Raw genomic sequence first — 14,090 nt, 5'->3', positions numbered from 1 at the left:
AACTTTGGAGGTTACCATACTGACAATAGATATAATAGAAGGATGTATGAAGGGCCGTACAATAGCCCAAGGAGGAGAGATTACCATTATGAAGAGCCATATAACCACTCAAGAAGGAACAACTACCATTTTGAGGAAAGGAAAGAAAGAAGGGGATATCAAATGAACCCCTATGGAGATAGAGAAAGAGAACGGAATTATGAATATAGAAGAGAAAGAGAACGGAATTTCGAACATACAAGAAGAAACACTCATAGCAATTGGAATAACTCCGAGAGAGACTGGACGAACCGAAAAATCCAAGACAGACAGAACTACCAAGAAAGGGGATATTTCCAACAAAGACGGAATGATGAAAGGAGAGGAGTATCTGACCGAAATTACAACTATGAAAAAAGAGACGTGTATGGTACACCAGGACATAAAAAGGAACAAAAGAGATCAAGGGAGGAATCTGGGAATATGAGACAAAATGAAACAAAGAGGGATGAAAGACCTGAAGGACAAACTAGGATGGAGATTTGAACGGATACTCTAGCATTGCCAAATCTAAAAATACCTCACTCTTCTTCATCTTTTTTAGAGATGAATCATCTAAATCACAAAGAAGGGAAAGGGAACCAACCCATATCCAGGGCAAAAACAAAACCCATAGAGGAAAAAGGGGAGGCATCAAAATAAAAAAGAACAAAAATGAAACACACGATGAAGTAGAAGATGAAACGAATAATGAGGGGATATTCAATCTAAGTTCTTATCAATTGAATAAGGAGGAGAAATCCATTCTGAAACTAGGGTTGTCATTTGCACCCTCTAGAAGTCTGGATAAGTTCACTACCTTTGTGAACACTAAAGAGTTCATCAGAAAGCTGACTCTGAAAAGATTCTTTCTGAAATCTCCTCTTGAGAGGACAGGTACTGGTTATAAGGAATATAACTCGATGTCGCAAGATGACGGTTATAAACACACCAATTTAAAGCCGAAATCGACCTTCTACCCCATAAGCCACAAGGGGACAACACTAGAAACGTTTGAGACAGTGGTCTGCCGAGAAATACGAGATCTCGATCCAAAAAAGTTAAATCTGAGAAAGAAAAATCTATCTGGGAAGCAATTCAAAATAATAAAACAATTGGAACAGAACCAAAATCTCACCATCAAGCCCGCGGATAAGGGCGGTGGAATTGTGGTGATGGACAGAACAAAGTATAATAACGAGACGGAGAGAATCCTGGGAGATGAGAACACATATCAAAAACTAAAAGAGAATCCCACCGGTACATATAAAAAGAAACTGGCGGATCTCCTTAGAGAAGCAAGAGAAGACAACATCCTGAATGATAGAGAGTACAATTATATCAATGTACAATTCCCAAGGACTCCAATAATATATCATCTTCCGAAAATACATAAAGATCTTGAAAACCCCCCCGGGAGACCTATCATATTGGGGATAGGGTCCTTAAGCAGCAACCTGTCTGAGTATGTAGACAACCACTTACAAAAATATGTGAAAGAACGTCCATCCTACTTGAGGGATTCCACAGAAATAATAAATCTTCTTGAAGATATCGAATGGGAAGAGGACTTCATTCTGGTCACATGCGATGTGACGGCTCTATACACGAGTATACCCCATGAAGAAGGGCTGAAAGCGGTGAAATTCTATCTAGAGAGAGATGAGGAAATACCATCAAGACAATGTGATTTCATATTGGACAGCATCTATTACATCTTACACCATAACTTTTTTTGCAATGATGGCAAGTTCTACCGACAGATATGTGGGACGGCGATGGGGACCAGGTTCGCGCCCAGCTACGCCAATTTATATATGGCGAAGTGGGAGGAAATCTTCTGGGAATCATGCCCAGCGAGCGCGGACCTGGTTCTCTATCGCCGTTACATAGATGACATCATACTGATCTGGAAGGGGTCTCAAGAAGACTTGGAGTACACCATCAGTGTTATGAATCAAAATGAAGCGAACCTCCACTTTACATATGAGTGGAGCCGAATATCACTGACATACCTAGATCTGAATATAGAGGTGAAGGAAGGTGCCATTGAAACATCGACATACTTCAAAAAGGTGGACAGTAACAACTACGTCCACCAGACTAGTTGTCACCATAGGAATTGGAAAAACAATATTCCGAAAGGACAATTCCTGAGGATGAAGAAGAACTGCTCGGACCCCCAAAAATGGGAGGAACAAGCACAAACTATAAAAACCAAATTCCTGGAGAGAGGGTATAAGGAGGAACTTCTGGATCAAAAGATAGAAGAAATCAGAGATATTGAGAGGAAGGAGTTGACTAAGTATAAAAACAAGGTCGACAGAATAGGCGACAACCAAATCCTAAATGTGCCATTAATTACTGAATACAGCGAAAACAGTAAAATTATTGAAGACATCTTTCGCAGACATTGGAACATACTTATGGATGACGAGATCCTTGGAGAAAAACTACCACGAAGACCAAAATTCGTGTATAGAAGAACTATGAACCTAAAAAGTAAACTCGCTCCAAGTATACAAAAGAAAAAACCATCTGAAGTAAAAGACACATTTGGAAAAACAGTAAGGGGTTTTTTCCCCTGCCATACATGCAAGGCATGCAAAAATGGTATAAAAACCGCCGAATTCCAATCCAATAATAGCTCTGAAAACTTTAAGATTAAAGACCTTATTCGGTGTCAGGACAAGAATGTTGTGTACATACTACAATGCCCATGTGGCCTTCAGTACGTGGGACAGACGTCTAGGCCTTTGAGGGATAGAATACGGGAACACCTTCTATGCATCGAGAAGATCAATAAAGAGACGGCCCTATATAGACATTTCTCCGAGAAACACTGTGGGGATATTAAAGCATTAAAATATATAGGGATAAGGAAAGTGCCAAGAAATTGGAGAGGTGGCAACCATGAAAAGCAATTACTGATTGAAGAATCCAAATGGATATTCTCCCTCGATTGCCTACATCCAAGGGGGCTGAATAATAAGGAAGACTTGTCTCACCTCCTGAATAACAACTGAAGACTGAAGATATACATCTCTTGAAAGAACTGAAAATGAATGCCACCTCCCTCTCTAAACACACCCATTCACTCAGTGAAATAAGAAAAGACATACATCTCTTGAAAGAACCGAAATTGAATGTCACCTCCCTCTCCAAAGACACCCACACACTCAGTGAAATAAGAGAAGAACTTGATGGCAACCCCTTCCTGACCGAAAATATGTAATGATTTGAAAATATCCACAAAAAGAAGAATAGCCCTTTCCATGTTAGGAGAATGGCAAATTAGCCATATTCCATCGATTAGAAAAATAAAGGTAATCCTGTTTTTTCTAACAAGACGAAACATCCTAACATATAAAAATCCCAATTAAGAAATTTGGGTAAGATTTATTAAGGATAGACCCCATTAAAGTCCAACGATCTCTTTAAGACGAATTATGGTGACCTAAATTGGAACAGCAGCAATCTCCCCTTTAAACTATGAAAATTTCTCACAAAGGACAAAATTACAACTCTATTTCTAACCAGAAAATATAGAAGATTACATTCCTTATCTCATTCTATATAAATGTATTTACTTCTGAAAGCACAACCATAAAGCATCTCTCACCACAGAAATCTCTCCATCCCTGAGACTACAATTAAGGAGTTTAAAAACTTATAATCTATATCATGTATGAAATTAAACCTATGTTTATACTAGAAGAGTCTCCTCGTAGAAATAGAAGACCCCTTGGGAATATCTCTACTATTTCATGATCACCTCAATTTATCAAGCAGATCTAATAAAATTATCCAGTCTTCCCAAAGGAATTAGAAAACACTCTCACTAAGGCCCCGGTGTGATAAAGTAACATTGGCAATTTATGAAGGAATATGGAGCAAGAAGAATAGACTTAGTATATGAAGTATATGTGATCCAGAGATCAAAGAATATCCCCAAAACTGGGATTCAAAGGATTAAATATTTTTAGGTACGCGAGCCCCAAGCAATTAATGACATAAATTTGAAATCCAAGTCAGGGTTCATATAAGAGCCTTACAAACTACAAAAGCCTAGGGCTCATATAAGAGCCCCACAAACTACTGTCTCATAGATACCAAATAGAACAAAAATTAGACTCGAGGCTGTAAGCAGTATACCTAGGGTTCATAAGAAAGTAATAACTACTAGTTCATATAAGAAAAGTTAAAAACGACTCCCGGACTGATATATATATATATATATATATATATATATATATATATATATATATATATATATATATATATAAGTTTAAATATCCCCTCCCTTACTTCCGAAATAGAAGAAAATCGGATCCCCAGAATAAAACCAGAAAAATCGGAAAATAAATTGAGCCTGTTAACCTCTAATTTTTTAATGTTTTATTGTTTTATTTGTTTTTAACTTATCTAAATTTTTTACTTTTCCAATTTGTAATGTTAAAAATAACAACCATATCGGTTATAGGAAAAACATCGCAAAGAAAAAAGTCTATCAAAATTAAAAAAACTTACTATGGCAATGGGTTCCCAATGGAAATTAAATTTCCACAATAGTAGTGAATGTATTCGAATTAATAAAGGTTAAGATTACTGAAAGAGGTAATCGCAAAGTGCAATGTGAAGCAAAAATCGGGAGAGTGTATATAAGCAAACCAGAAAGCCGTAAATCTATGTCCCCCCCCCGCCCCCCCCCATCATTGTATACACTTGGCAGGAAGGTAATAACGAATTCTATCACTCAAAATACGTAGGAAGGGAAAATACACAACAACAGACACGTACGAAGGGAAAATACAAAACATCAGATTGAGGATGCCATCAATATCACAGTCCATCAAGCTGATCGATAAGCTAGGACACATATGCTCTCCTTTTACAGTATTAAGTAGAATGGTAGAAAAGAATATAACATCTAGAATAGCATATAATAACTGCATAACAACTGCATCGGAACAGCATCGGAAACGTGACTAATCGAAGTAACACATAATCAAGCCAATTTGAAAGCCACAAAGTATTAATCTCTTTCCTCTATAACACGAATCCAATTGGGAATACAAATATATAGTATTTTAGTACACCAGCCAACAATAACAAAGATGCATGCTGTAACTCTAAATATATCTTTCTTCACACACACTGAATCATGAGCCAATAAGGTTTAACACACCGTACACACCTCCACTGTTTGAACCAATCGGAAAGGACCTAAGCGCTAAACAATGAGATCAGGGGAATATCGGACTAGCACATTAAAAGCAATATGAACGATTTAAGTTTACATAGTGTTAAACAGTAATACAAATTGAGGTAAGATCAAACACAATACCAAGCAGATATGATCGTAAAAATGTAATTAACATCATAAGCCATAAAAACCGGAAGCACTAAGAAATCAATTCCGGGATCATTATACGGGCATTATTGGGAAGGGGTATTTAAAGACCCTGAGATTAACATTAAACCAGTCTTGAAAAAGGTCTATGTTTGACCGAAACGCGTCGACTGGTGAGTAGCATTCCAATTTATATATCTGTTTGAAAAACTATCTGCACTATTATTATTTCTTTTGGCAGAAGGAATAAAAAACCTGGGTGACGCTGGAGCTGCAAATTGTCTATTGACGCTGAAGCCCAATCCCCACTACAGGCAATTATACCTCACATAGACTGATAAACTACAGAAAGAGGAATTACCTAAACTTGGAAATACTTTAACTTTGACTTTTAACGAAGATATTTTAGTTACACCTTTTTTAATTTTGATAACATTATGGCGGTTGCAATCATGTTGGTCACTAGTGATATTTGAGGGTTAAATCGGAGCACGTTTGTGGATTAAGCTTTGATTCTGAACACCCATTTTTACACAAATTTTGTATTGTAAATTCTGGATTTTGCTTTTAATATCGATACATATTTTAAATATCAATACACTATATATTTTTTGACGACTGAAAACTATATACTTTTTTATTTATATATTTTTTGCACCTGGGACCTGTAAAACAACACCAATTGAATCCTCTATCTTCACTTTTGGATTGTATTTTTGGCACCAACCGAAATTTATATTTTGAAATTTATATTTTGTTATATTTTTTGCTAAATTTGTTTTTTCACAAATAACCTGTCACACAATTAGCATAAATAGAGCACACATCCTCTTTCCTCTTCGCTAGCGGAGAACGGTCACTGATCCTTTAAAGGTACAGCTGATCGGTTCAACTCTTGCCACATATAACCTAAGGGACTCATTTGAGAAAATATCCACAGAAAAACCACTCTGGCCTCGTTCATGTGTTAAAGTTATTATCATACACAACCGCATTAGAAATATCTATTTAATCTGTTTTATACTGTACAAACATTCTAGCAGGTAACATTGTTATAGAATCATATACTTTTCTGCACAATCTGCGAACCGGTCTGATAAACATAGTAGGTAGCACTGTTATAGGATCGGTTTAAACTCCAATTTTATTTTTGTGAAATATACTCTATTTTTCCGGTCGGATTACTATAGTAGGTAACACTACTATAGGATCGTTTTTATCTATTTATCTATTTATTACTCAGATTTTGGAAGCTTCCAAGTTACCAAACTTGAGAAATCCATAATTATTGCAAACACTGTTGTAGGACCAATTGTTTTATTTATTGTTGTATTATTTAGAAGGCACTTTATATTGTCATAAGCATTATGTGGATCCATATTTAAATCCACTATATATATATATATATATATATATATATATATATATATACCAAGTTTGGACACGAATGTTTTAAATCTTCAAAGTACTGTCAAGAACTTATGTTTTAATATTTGGAATAAACCATTTTAACCAAATTGTGAAGAAATTGGTTTCACATTCTGAACCCTGCCGGTTCGCTGGCGCTTTGATATTTTCTGATTTTTCTTAAACGTATCTGACCACTAGGGGTCACCCATCAGAGCTAAGGGTCCATTAGTAGTAGGCGCTAAGTGATTTCTTCTCACTTACTGTGATATGTATTATGCTATTTCAAGCTATTGCGTAATATGGTGATTTTAGGTTTAACAGCATTTATTTGAGGCATTACAGAGATAAGGCATTAAATTATTGTCTCTCTAAATGTAGCCCCACAGACGTCTTAATTGTTGTATACTTCTCTCTACCATGGCCATTGGTGTATGTTTTTAACATATTTAAGGTGGATTATGTTTATGTTTTTGTTTATGATTTAGATATAGTTAATAAATAAATTGATATATTATATAGGATATTTTGTATTCCAAATCTTTGTTTTTGGTGTGCTTTAATACTCTCAAATATGCGGATTCTCTGATAATGAATTATAGTATTGATATGGATAGTGCTGGCTAAGGAATCCTTTCATTTTTCTTTTCTGTTTCTTCTTTCTTAAATGTTCTGCTCTGTTAAATGTGTAATATATATAGTAAAAGAGGGTGATAAAAGGCGCACAAATAATAATGCAGTCCTAGCCACAAACAAAGGGTCAGTGAAGGTCTAGTGCAATCTATAAATGTTAAGCCTAGCCAGGGACCAGCTTAGTAATATATAATCCAAAAAATAGTGACAAAACGACAACATCTAAAAATGTCAGCAATATAAGCAAATAATAGAGTATTGTGCCAATTTCCATAGGCAGAGTACATACAGAGAGGGAACAAAAGGGCCAAACAATAGTGCAATATTGTTTTAAAAGTAGTTAATACAATTTTTATTTAAGTCAAAGGTAAAACTTGCTTACATTTGTTTACCTCAATCAATTATGAGGTATTATTTGCTTATATTGCTGACATTTTTAGATGTTGTAGTTTTGTCACTTTTTTGGATTATATATTACTAACTGGTCCCTGGCTAGGCTTAACATTTATAGATTGCACTAGACCTTCACTTTGCCCTCGTTTGTGGCTAGGACTGCATTATTATCTACACTTGTTTTATTTATTTAACTGTTTGTGCGCCTTTTATCACCCTCTTTTACTTCCTAATTTTACCTATTTTGGGCAGTGAACTATCTGGTGTGGGGACCCTAGGTATTCCTTGTTTAGATTTAAGGCAGCATTTGCAGTGGAATATTTAAATACAAATACTAGTTTCTGGACTCTCACTTAGCGCTGATTTCTCACACCTCTCCATTTATATATATATATATATACATATTTCATGTGTCAATTACAAAGGGTTACAACTGAATACTAGCGTAAGTACTAGTTCTAAGGCTATCAATTAATATTTACATTTTATAGCAGAATTTAAAGGTCAGACACAATCAACCTGGTTTACTTCTATAAGAAAAAAACACATGGAAATAAAACAATTTTATTCAAACAATCTGATATTGCTACATTTTTCTGCCTTATTAAAAGCAGGTGGGAATGTGGAGTAATTAAATAAAATGTTGGAAAGATAAATACAAAATGTAAAATTAAAGGGTAACAGAAAGATGTCTGTATAAAGGACCTCTTTGTGCATTGCGTAGGCTTTCTTTTCTTCAGGAGGAATATTTACTAGTAGAAGGCACATATGAGGAGACCTTAATAAATTGGAGAATTGTGATTGGTCAGATAGTGCATGGGGATTTAGATGCTTGTAGGAAAGTTCTTGGGTAGGGGTTGTGTATGAGGTCTCTTGGGAGCTATTGAGAACAAAATATTGTGGATGGGGTTCATGCTTTAGTGTATTCATATTGAAGGTTAAAGTAGAAAAAAATAGTAGTTGAAGAATTAATAGTGACATTGAAATAATATGTTGCCACTGTTAACCCTGGCTGCCATCATGCTGCTTTCTCTCTGGTTGGTAACTCACTTATTTATTTCTCATCACCTCATCTAAATCTCCTTTGTACCCTAACAATACAATCTCAACATTTGAACTCATGTATGTTTACACCACTCTAAGTAGCTCTAATTCATGCTTAAATGAAAATGAAATAATACAATTTACAGTTTTATACATTTACAACTTAAGTACCTTTACGGCTACATTGGTAGTTCCAGTTTGAGGTCCCAGAATATCTACAGCAGATCCTTCATAGACCTCACCAAAGGCTCCACTTCCCAAAAAGACACTTAGAGATAACTTCTCCCGAGGAAAACGTGGCAGCTTCTCCATTTCAGCAGGAGTAGGCAATGTACTGGGGAACAAAAACTATAGTTATAAAATTTGTCATTCTGAATTCTGATGGTATTAACAAAACTATGGAAATTCCTCTAAGATCAGTGGCCCACATTCCAATCCATTAGGTTTTGACATCTCTTGCACTGTCAGACTTTACCTTAATCTGCCTTCTTTTAAATGCCCCATAAAGACATTTTTAACAAATTAATTCCACTTACCAAATAGCTGCCCTCATCTAACTTTGAATTAACATTGTTCTCACCCTTGCAGTCTTCACCTCCTGTTTCTCACCCTCCTTTTCTTCTAGATCGTAAGTTCCCATGGGAATAGGGCTCTCAAGTACTCCTGTATATGCTTGTCAAATGTTGTCTTGTCTCTTATGAGTTTTGTATCATTGTTTTATTTAAATGAAGTGTACCCACGGGAAATGCACCAGAATGTGTTGGCACTTTATTAATAAAGCATAATAATAATAAAATAGTAATGATCAGTGCACCCTTATCATATGAAGGCAGATGCATTCTGCCCCCTGTCAAAAGCTAACAGCAGGAACTGCAAACATGTGCCTCTGTGCTAGATGTAGGTACTATGTCAACACAGTATGCTGGGTTTTTTGTCTGTTTAAACATTAAATTCAAATGTGTAAATAAGTAATCTGAAGAACAAAAATAGACATTTACAGAAACAAAAATTAAAGAATAAAGCAAATGCAATGTGTTTTGGCATGAAAACTGGCCTTTCTCAAGCTTGTTTTATAAAAAATATTCTAGGAAAGCTGCAATTATTTTAAACTACTGAGATATAAATCAGAAACAAGCTCCGACCACAACTCAAATTCCCATTGGATAATGATATTACCGCTTTGAAGCAGACCTTATTGAAGACAGCTTAAAGGGACACTGAACCCAAATTTTTTCTTTCGTGATTCAGATAGAGCATGACATTTTAAGCAACTTTCTAATTTACACCTATTATCAAATTTTCTTCATTCTCTTGGTATCTTGTAAGAGAATGTAAGTTTAGATGCCAGCCCTTTTTGGTGAAAAACCTGGGTTGTCCTTGCTGATTGGTGGATAAATTCATCCACCAATAAAAAAAGTGCTGTCCAGAGTACTGAACCAAAAAAAACAGCTTAGATGCCTTCTTTTCAAATAAAGATAGCAAGAGAATGAAGAAAAATTGATAATAGGAGTCAATTAGTAAGTTGCTTAAAATTGCATGCTCTATCTGAAACACGAAAGAAAAAATTTGGGTTCAGTGTCCCTTTAAGTTTACCTGTTGCCAGGTCACATAATTTGTACTAACCAATCAGTTGCAGAGCTACCTTTGTAGGCTAAATCATATAAATTTATACCAAGTTTGGAATAAACCAACGAGCGAACAATCAGAGTCAGGCTAAAAACGTTGCTCATGTTTCTATTGGATATCGATATTGCCACTCTAAGACAGACCTGATTGAGGAGTGCCAAGCTTCAGCCATTAAAAGGTTTATAAACTCACCAATCAGTCGCGGAGCTAAGTTTATAAATTAAATCAAGTATTTATATACCAAATTTGAGGCAAAGTATGTTTATTGAAGAAATGGATTACTTCTATGCGAGTACTATTTTACTTTATTTTAAAATACATTGGCTATTATGCAGATTCCATTTAATTTTTAATTGTCCGTTTCAGTCAAAATCACGGGACCCTGACATTTGATTGAGGACATTAAAATGCCTCGTACTTGACATCCCCATATAATTGTATCCAATCAGAACGGTGCCTACATGTTCCATTGTTAAAGCATAGAATTAAAAGGAGTATACATGGTTTTATTTAATTCAACAATACACTATACATTTGCACAAAGTATTTACATCCATAGTATTAAATTAAAGCACAGAAATTATTGTTATTTTTATTCATTCCACGTGGTTGTACACTATCAGAAAAATCCACCTGTATTCTCTTTTGAGTAGTGCATGTTGTGTATCTGCTCCACTAATTTCCCTCTTGAGATGATCTAGTCCCCTACAAGTTAATGCCCTCACATTGGAGTTGTGGTATTTCAGAAAGTGTCTAGTAACTGAGGTTATTTGTTTATCATTTGCTATGTCTTTCCTAGCATTGCAAATGTTACTTAGATGTTCTGTAACCCTCACCCCAAGGGGGCAAGTTGACATAGCCGCATAATGTTAATTACATTCACACTTTAAGTAATAAATTAGATTCTTAGTCGTATGTAATTATTTTATGTGTCTCCTGCCAAATCTGTCCACTTTGAACACCTTTTAACCATATGATTACGGACTTTGCATGAACCTCAAGCTTTTGACCCTTTTTGCCATGCGGTCAAAATGACTAGATACTAAATTATCTTTAAGGTTTCTACCTCTTTTGTATGTGATTGATGGATGACATTGTAAAACTATAAGGATTTCTCCATCAAATATGCAGAAATCTGACCCTCGGTCAAACAGCAATCTGTCACATGGAAGTCCCATATATCTACACCTGATATCTTCTGTAAGACTTTTCTAATACTCACTCCCTTCTGATAGTGTTTATTAAACCCTCTCTCTAAAATTGAGTTCATACTACTACTGTTTTGAGTATTGATTCTTCATGCATGTGAACTCCCATATCCCATTAAATAATTTGACTTTTTAAGCTATGTCTTTGTGTAAAGTAAATAAATGCATTTCTAAGCATAGAATTTGAGCAATTCAAGTGTATCAGGGACATTCTACAGATATGATACAGATGTTTGTGGATAGAAGTTACTACCTACAGGAAGTCTAAAGGAGCAAAAGTTGATATGTCAGGAATCAGGAAAGCACAAAATAAGAACAGATTGGATAAGGTAATTTCTAGTACTGAGTACAGTTTAGAATGTAATAAGATTACTAGTATTGTCCATAGTTCCTTACATATGTTATTGTGAGATGAGAAATTGGAACCTTTGATTTCCGGATATTGTAAAATTGTTTTTAGAAGAGAAAAGACATTTGGCAATAACCTTTCATTTTCATTACTTCCATCATTACCTAATCAGAATATATGGCAAGTTTTTAATGCCAGATTTTAAAAATGCACAAACTGGAAGGATGTACAAAAGGAGGGTCTTTATAAATTGCAGTTTCATGTTTTGTTGTGTATTTGATAACATATATTTTATGTCAATTTCAATGTTTGGGTAAAACAACTAGAAAACTAGATCGTCTTATCAACATTTTATATAGTCAATCTATTACAGTCATAGATGTACACTTTTGCTTTGAGGGAACTGAAAATATATTTCACTGCTGTCCTTCAACACCTCAAATATATGCTTTGTTAGAAGGAGTTTTTTCTTTAAGCACAGATGTTTTAATGAAAGAATTAACTTTATTTTTATATAAAGCTTGTGTTCAGTTGTGAATAAAGTCCATAGAGACCAAACGTGTCTGACCAGTTACTGAGTTGATATCCATGTCAGCTAATTCAATTATTTGTAATGTATTATTAAAGGGACACTAAACCGAATTTTTTTCTTTCATGATTCAGATAGAGCATGAGATTTTAAGCAACTTTCTAATTTACTCCTATTATCAATTGTTCTTTGTTCTCATGCTATCTTGATTTGAAAAAGCAGTACTGTAGCTTTAGAGCCAGACCATTTTTTGCTCAGCACCTGGGTAGCACTTGCTGATTTGTGAGTAAATGTAGCAAACCAATCAGCAAGCGCTACCCAGGTGCTGAACTGAAGATGGGCTGGCTCCTAACCTTTTATTACTGCTTTTTCAAATCAAGATAACAAAGAAAAATTGATAAAAGGAGTAAATTAGAAAGTTGCTTAAAATTGCATGCTATATCTGAATCATGAAAGAAAAAAAGGTAAATTTATGCTTACCTGATAAATTGATTTCTTCTATGATACGACGAGTCCACGGATTCATCCTTTACTTGTGGGATATTATCCTCCTGCTAACAGGAAGTGGCAAAGAGCACCACAGCAGAGCTGTCTATATAGCTCCTCCCTTGACTCCACCCCCCAGTAATTCGACCGAAGGTATAGGAAGAAAAAGGAGAAACTAAAAGGTGCAGAGGTGACTGAAGTTTTAAATCAAAAATATAATCTGTCTTAAATTGACAGGGGGGGGGGGGGGCGTGGAATCGTCGTATCATAGAAGAAATCAATTTATCAGGTAGGCATAAATTTACTTTGCTTCTATAAGATACGACGAGTCCACAGATTCATCCTTTACTTGTGGGATACAATACCAAAGCTACAGGACACAGATGAACGGGAGGGACAAGACAGATACCTAAACAGAAGGCACCACTGCTTGAAGAACTTTTCTCCCAAAAATAGCCTCCGAAGAAGCAAAATTATCAAATTTGGAAAATTTGGAAAAGGTATGAAGGGTAGACCAAGTCGCAGCCTTACAAATCAGTTCAACAGAAGCATTGTTTTTAAAAGCCCATGTGGAAGCCACCACTCTAGTAGAATGAGCTGTAATCCTTTCAGGAGGCTGCTGTCCAGCATTCTCGTATGCCAAACGGATGATGATTTTCAGCCAAAAATAAAACAACAAACAGAGAAGATGTTTGACGGTAATCCTTGGTCGCTTGCAAGTAAAACTTCAAGGCACGAACCACGTGCAAGTTATGTAGCAGACGCTCCTTCTTAGAAGAAGGATTAGGACACAGAGAAGGAACAACAATTTCCTGATTAATATTCTTATTAGAAACAACCTTAGGAAGGAAACCACCTTATCAGAATGGAATATAAGATAAGGCGAGTCGCATTGTATGGCAGATAGTTCAGAAACTCTTCGAGCAGAAGAGATAGCAACTAAAAACAGAACTTTCCAAGATAGAAGTTTAATATCTATGGAATGCAAAGGTTCAAACGGAACCCCTTGAAAAACTTTAAGAACTAAATTCAAACTCCATGGCG

At 35.4% G+C, this 14,090-nt stretch overlaps 1 protein-coding gene across 1 annotated transcript in view; it reads right to left on the bottom strand.

Moving 5' to 3' along the window:
- Window positions 1–14,090, bottom strand: part of ROS1 (ROS proto-oncogene 1, receptor tyrosine kinase) — a 474,496-nt gene that overhangs the window by 111,544 nt on the left and 348,862 nt on the right. Inside the window, exon 39 of the mRNA XM_053712162.1 lies at window positions 9,020–9,182. Coding sequence (XP_053568137.1) covers window positions 9,020–9,182 — 163 coding nt within the window. The remainder of the gene's footprint in view (window positions 1–9,019; window positions 9,183–14,090) is intronic.

This window comes from Bombina bombina, chromosome 4 (genome assembly GCF_027579735.1).
Source record: "Bombina bombina isolate aBomBom1 chromosome 4, aBomBom1.pri, whole genome shotgun sequence".
NCBI lineage: Eukaryota > Metazoa > Chordata > Amphibia > Anura > Bombinatoridae > Bombina > Bombina bombina.
Note: the sequence above shows the minus strand (reverse complement) of the source record. Positions and strands in the feature narration are given on the sequence as shown.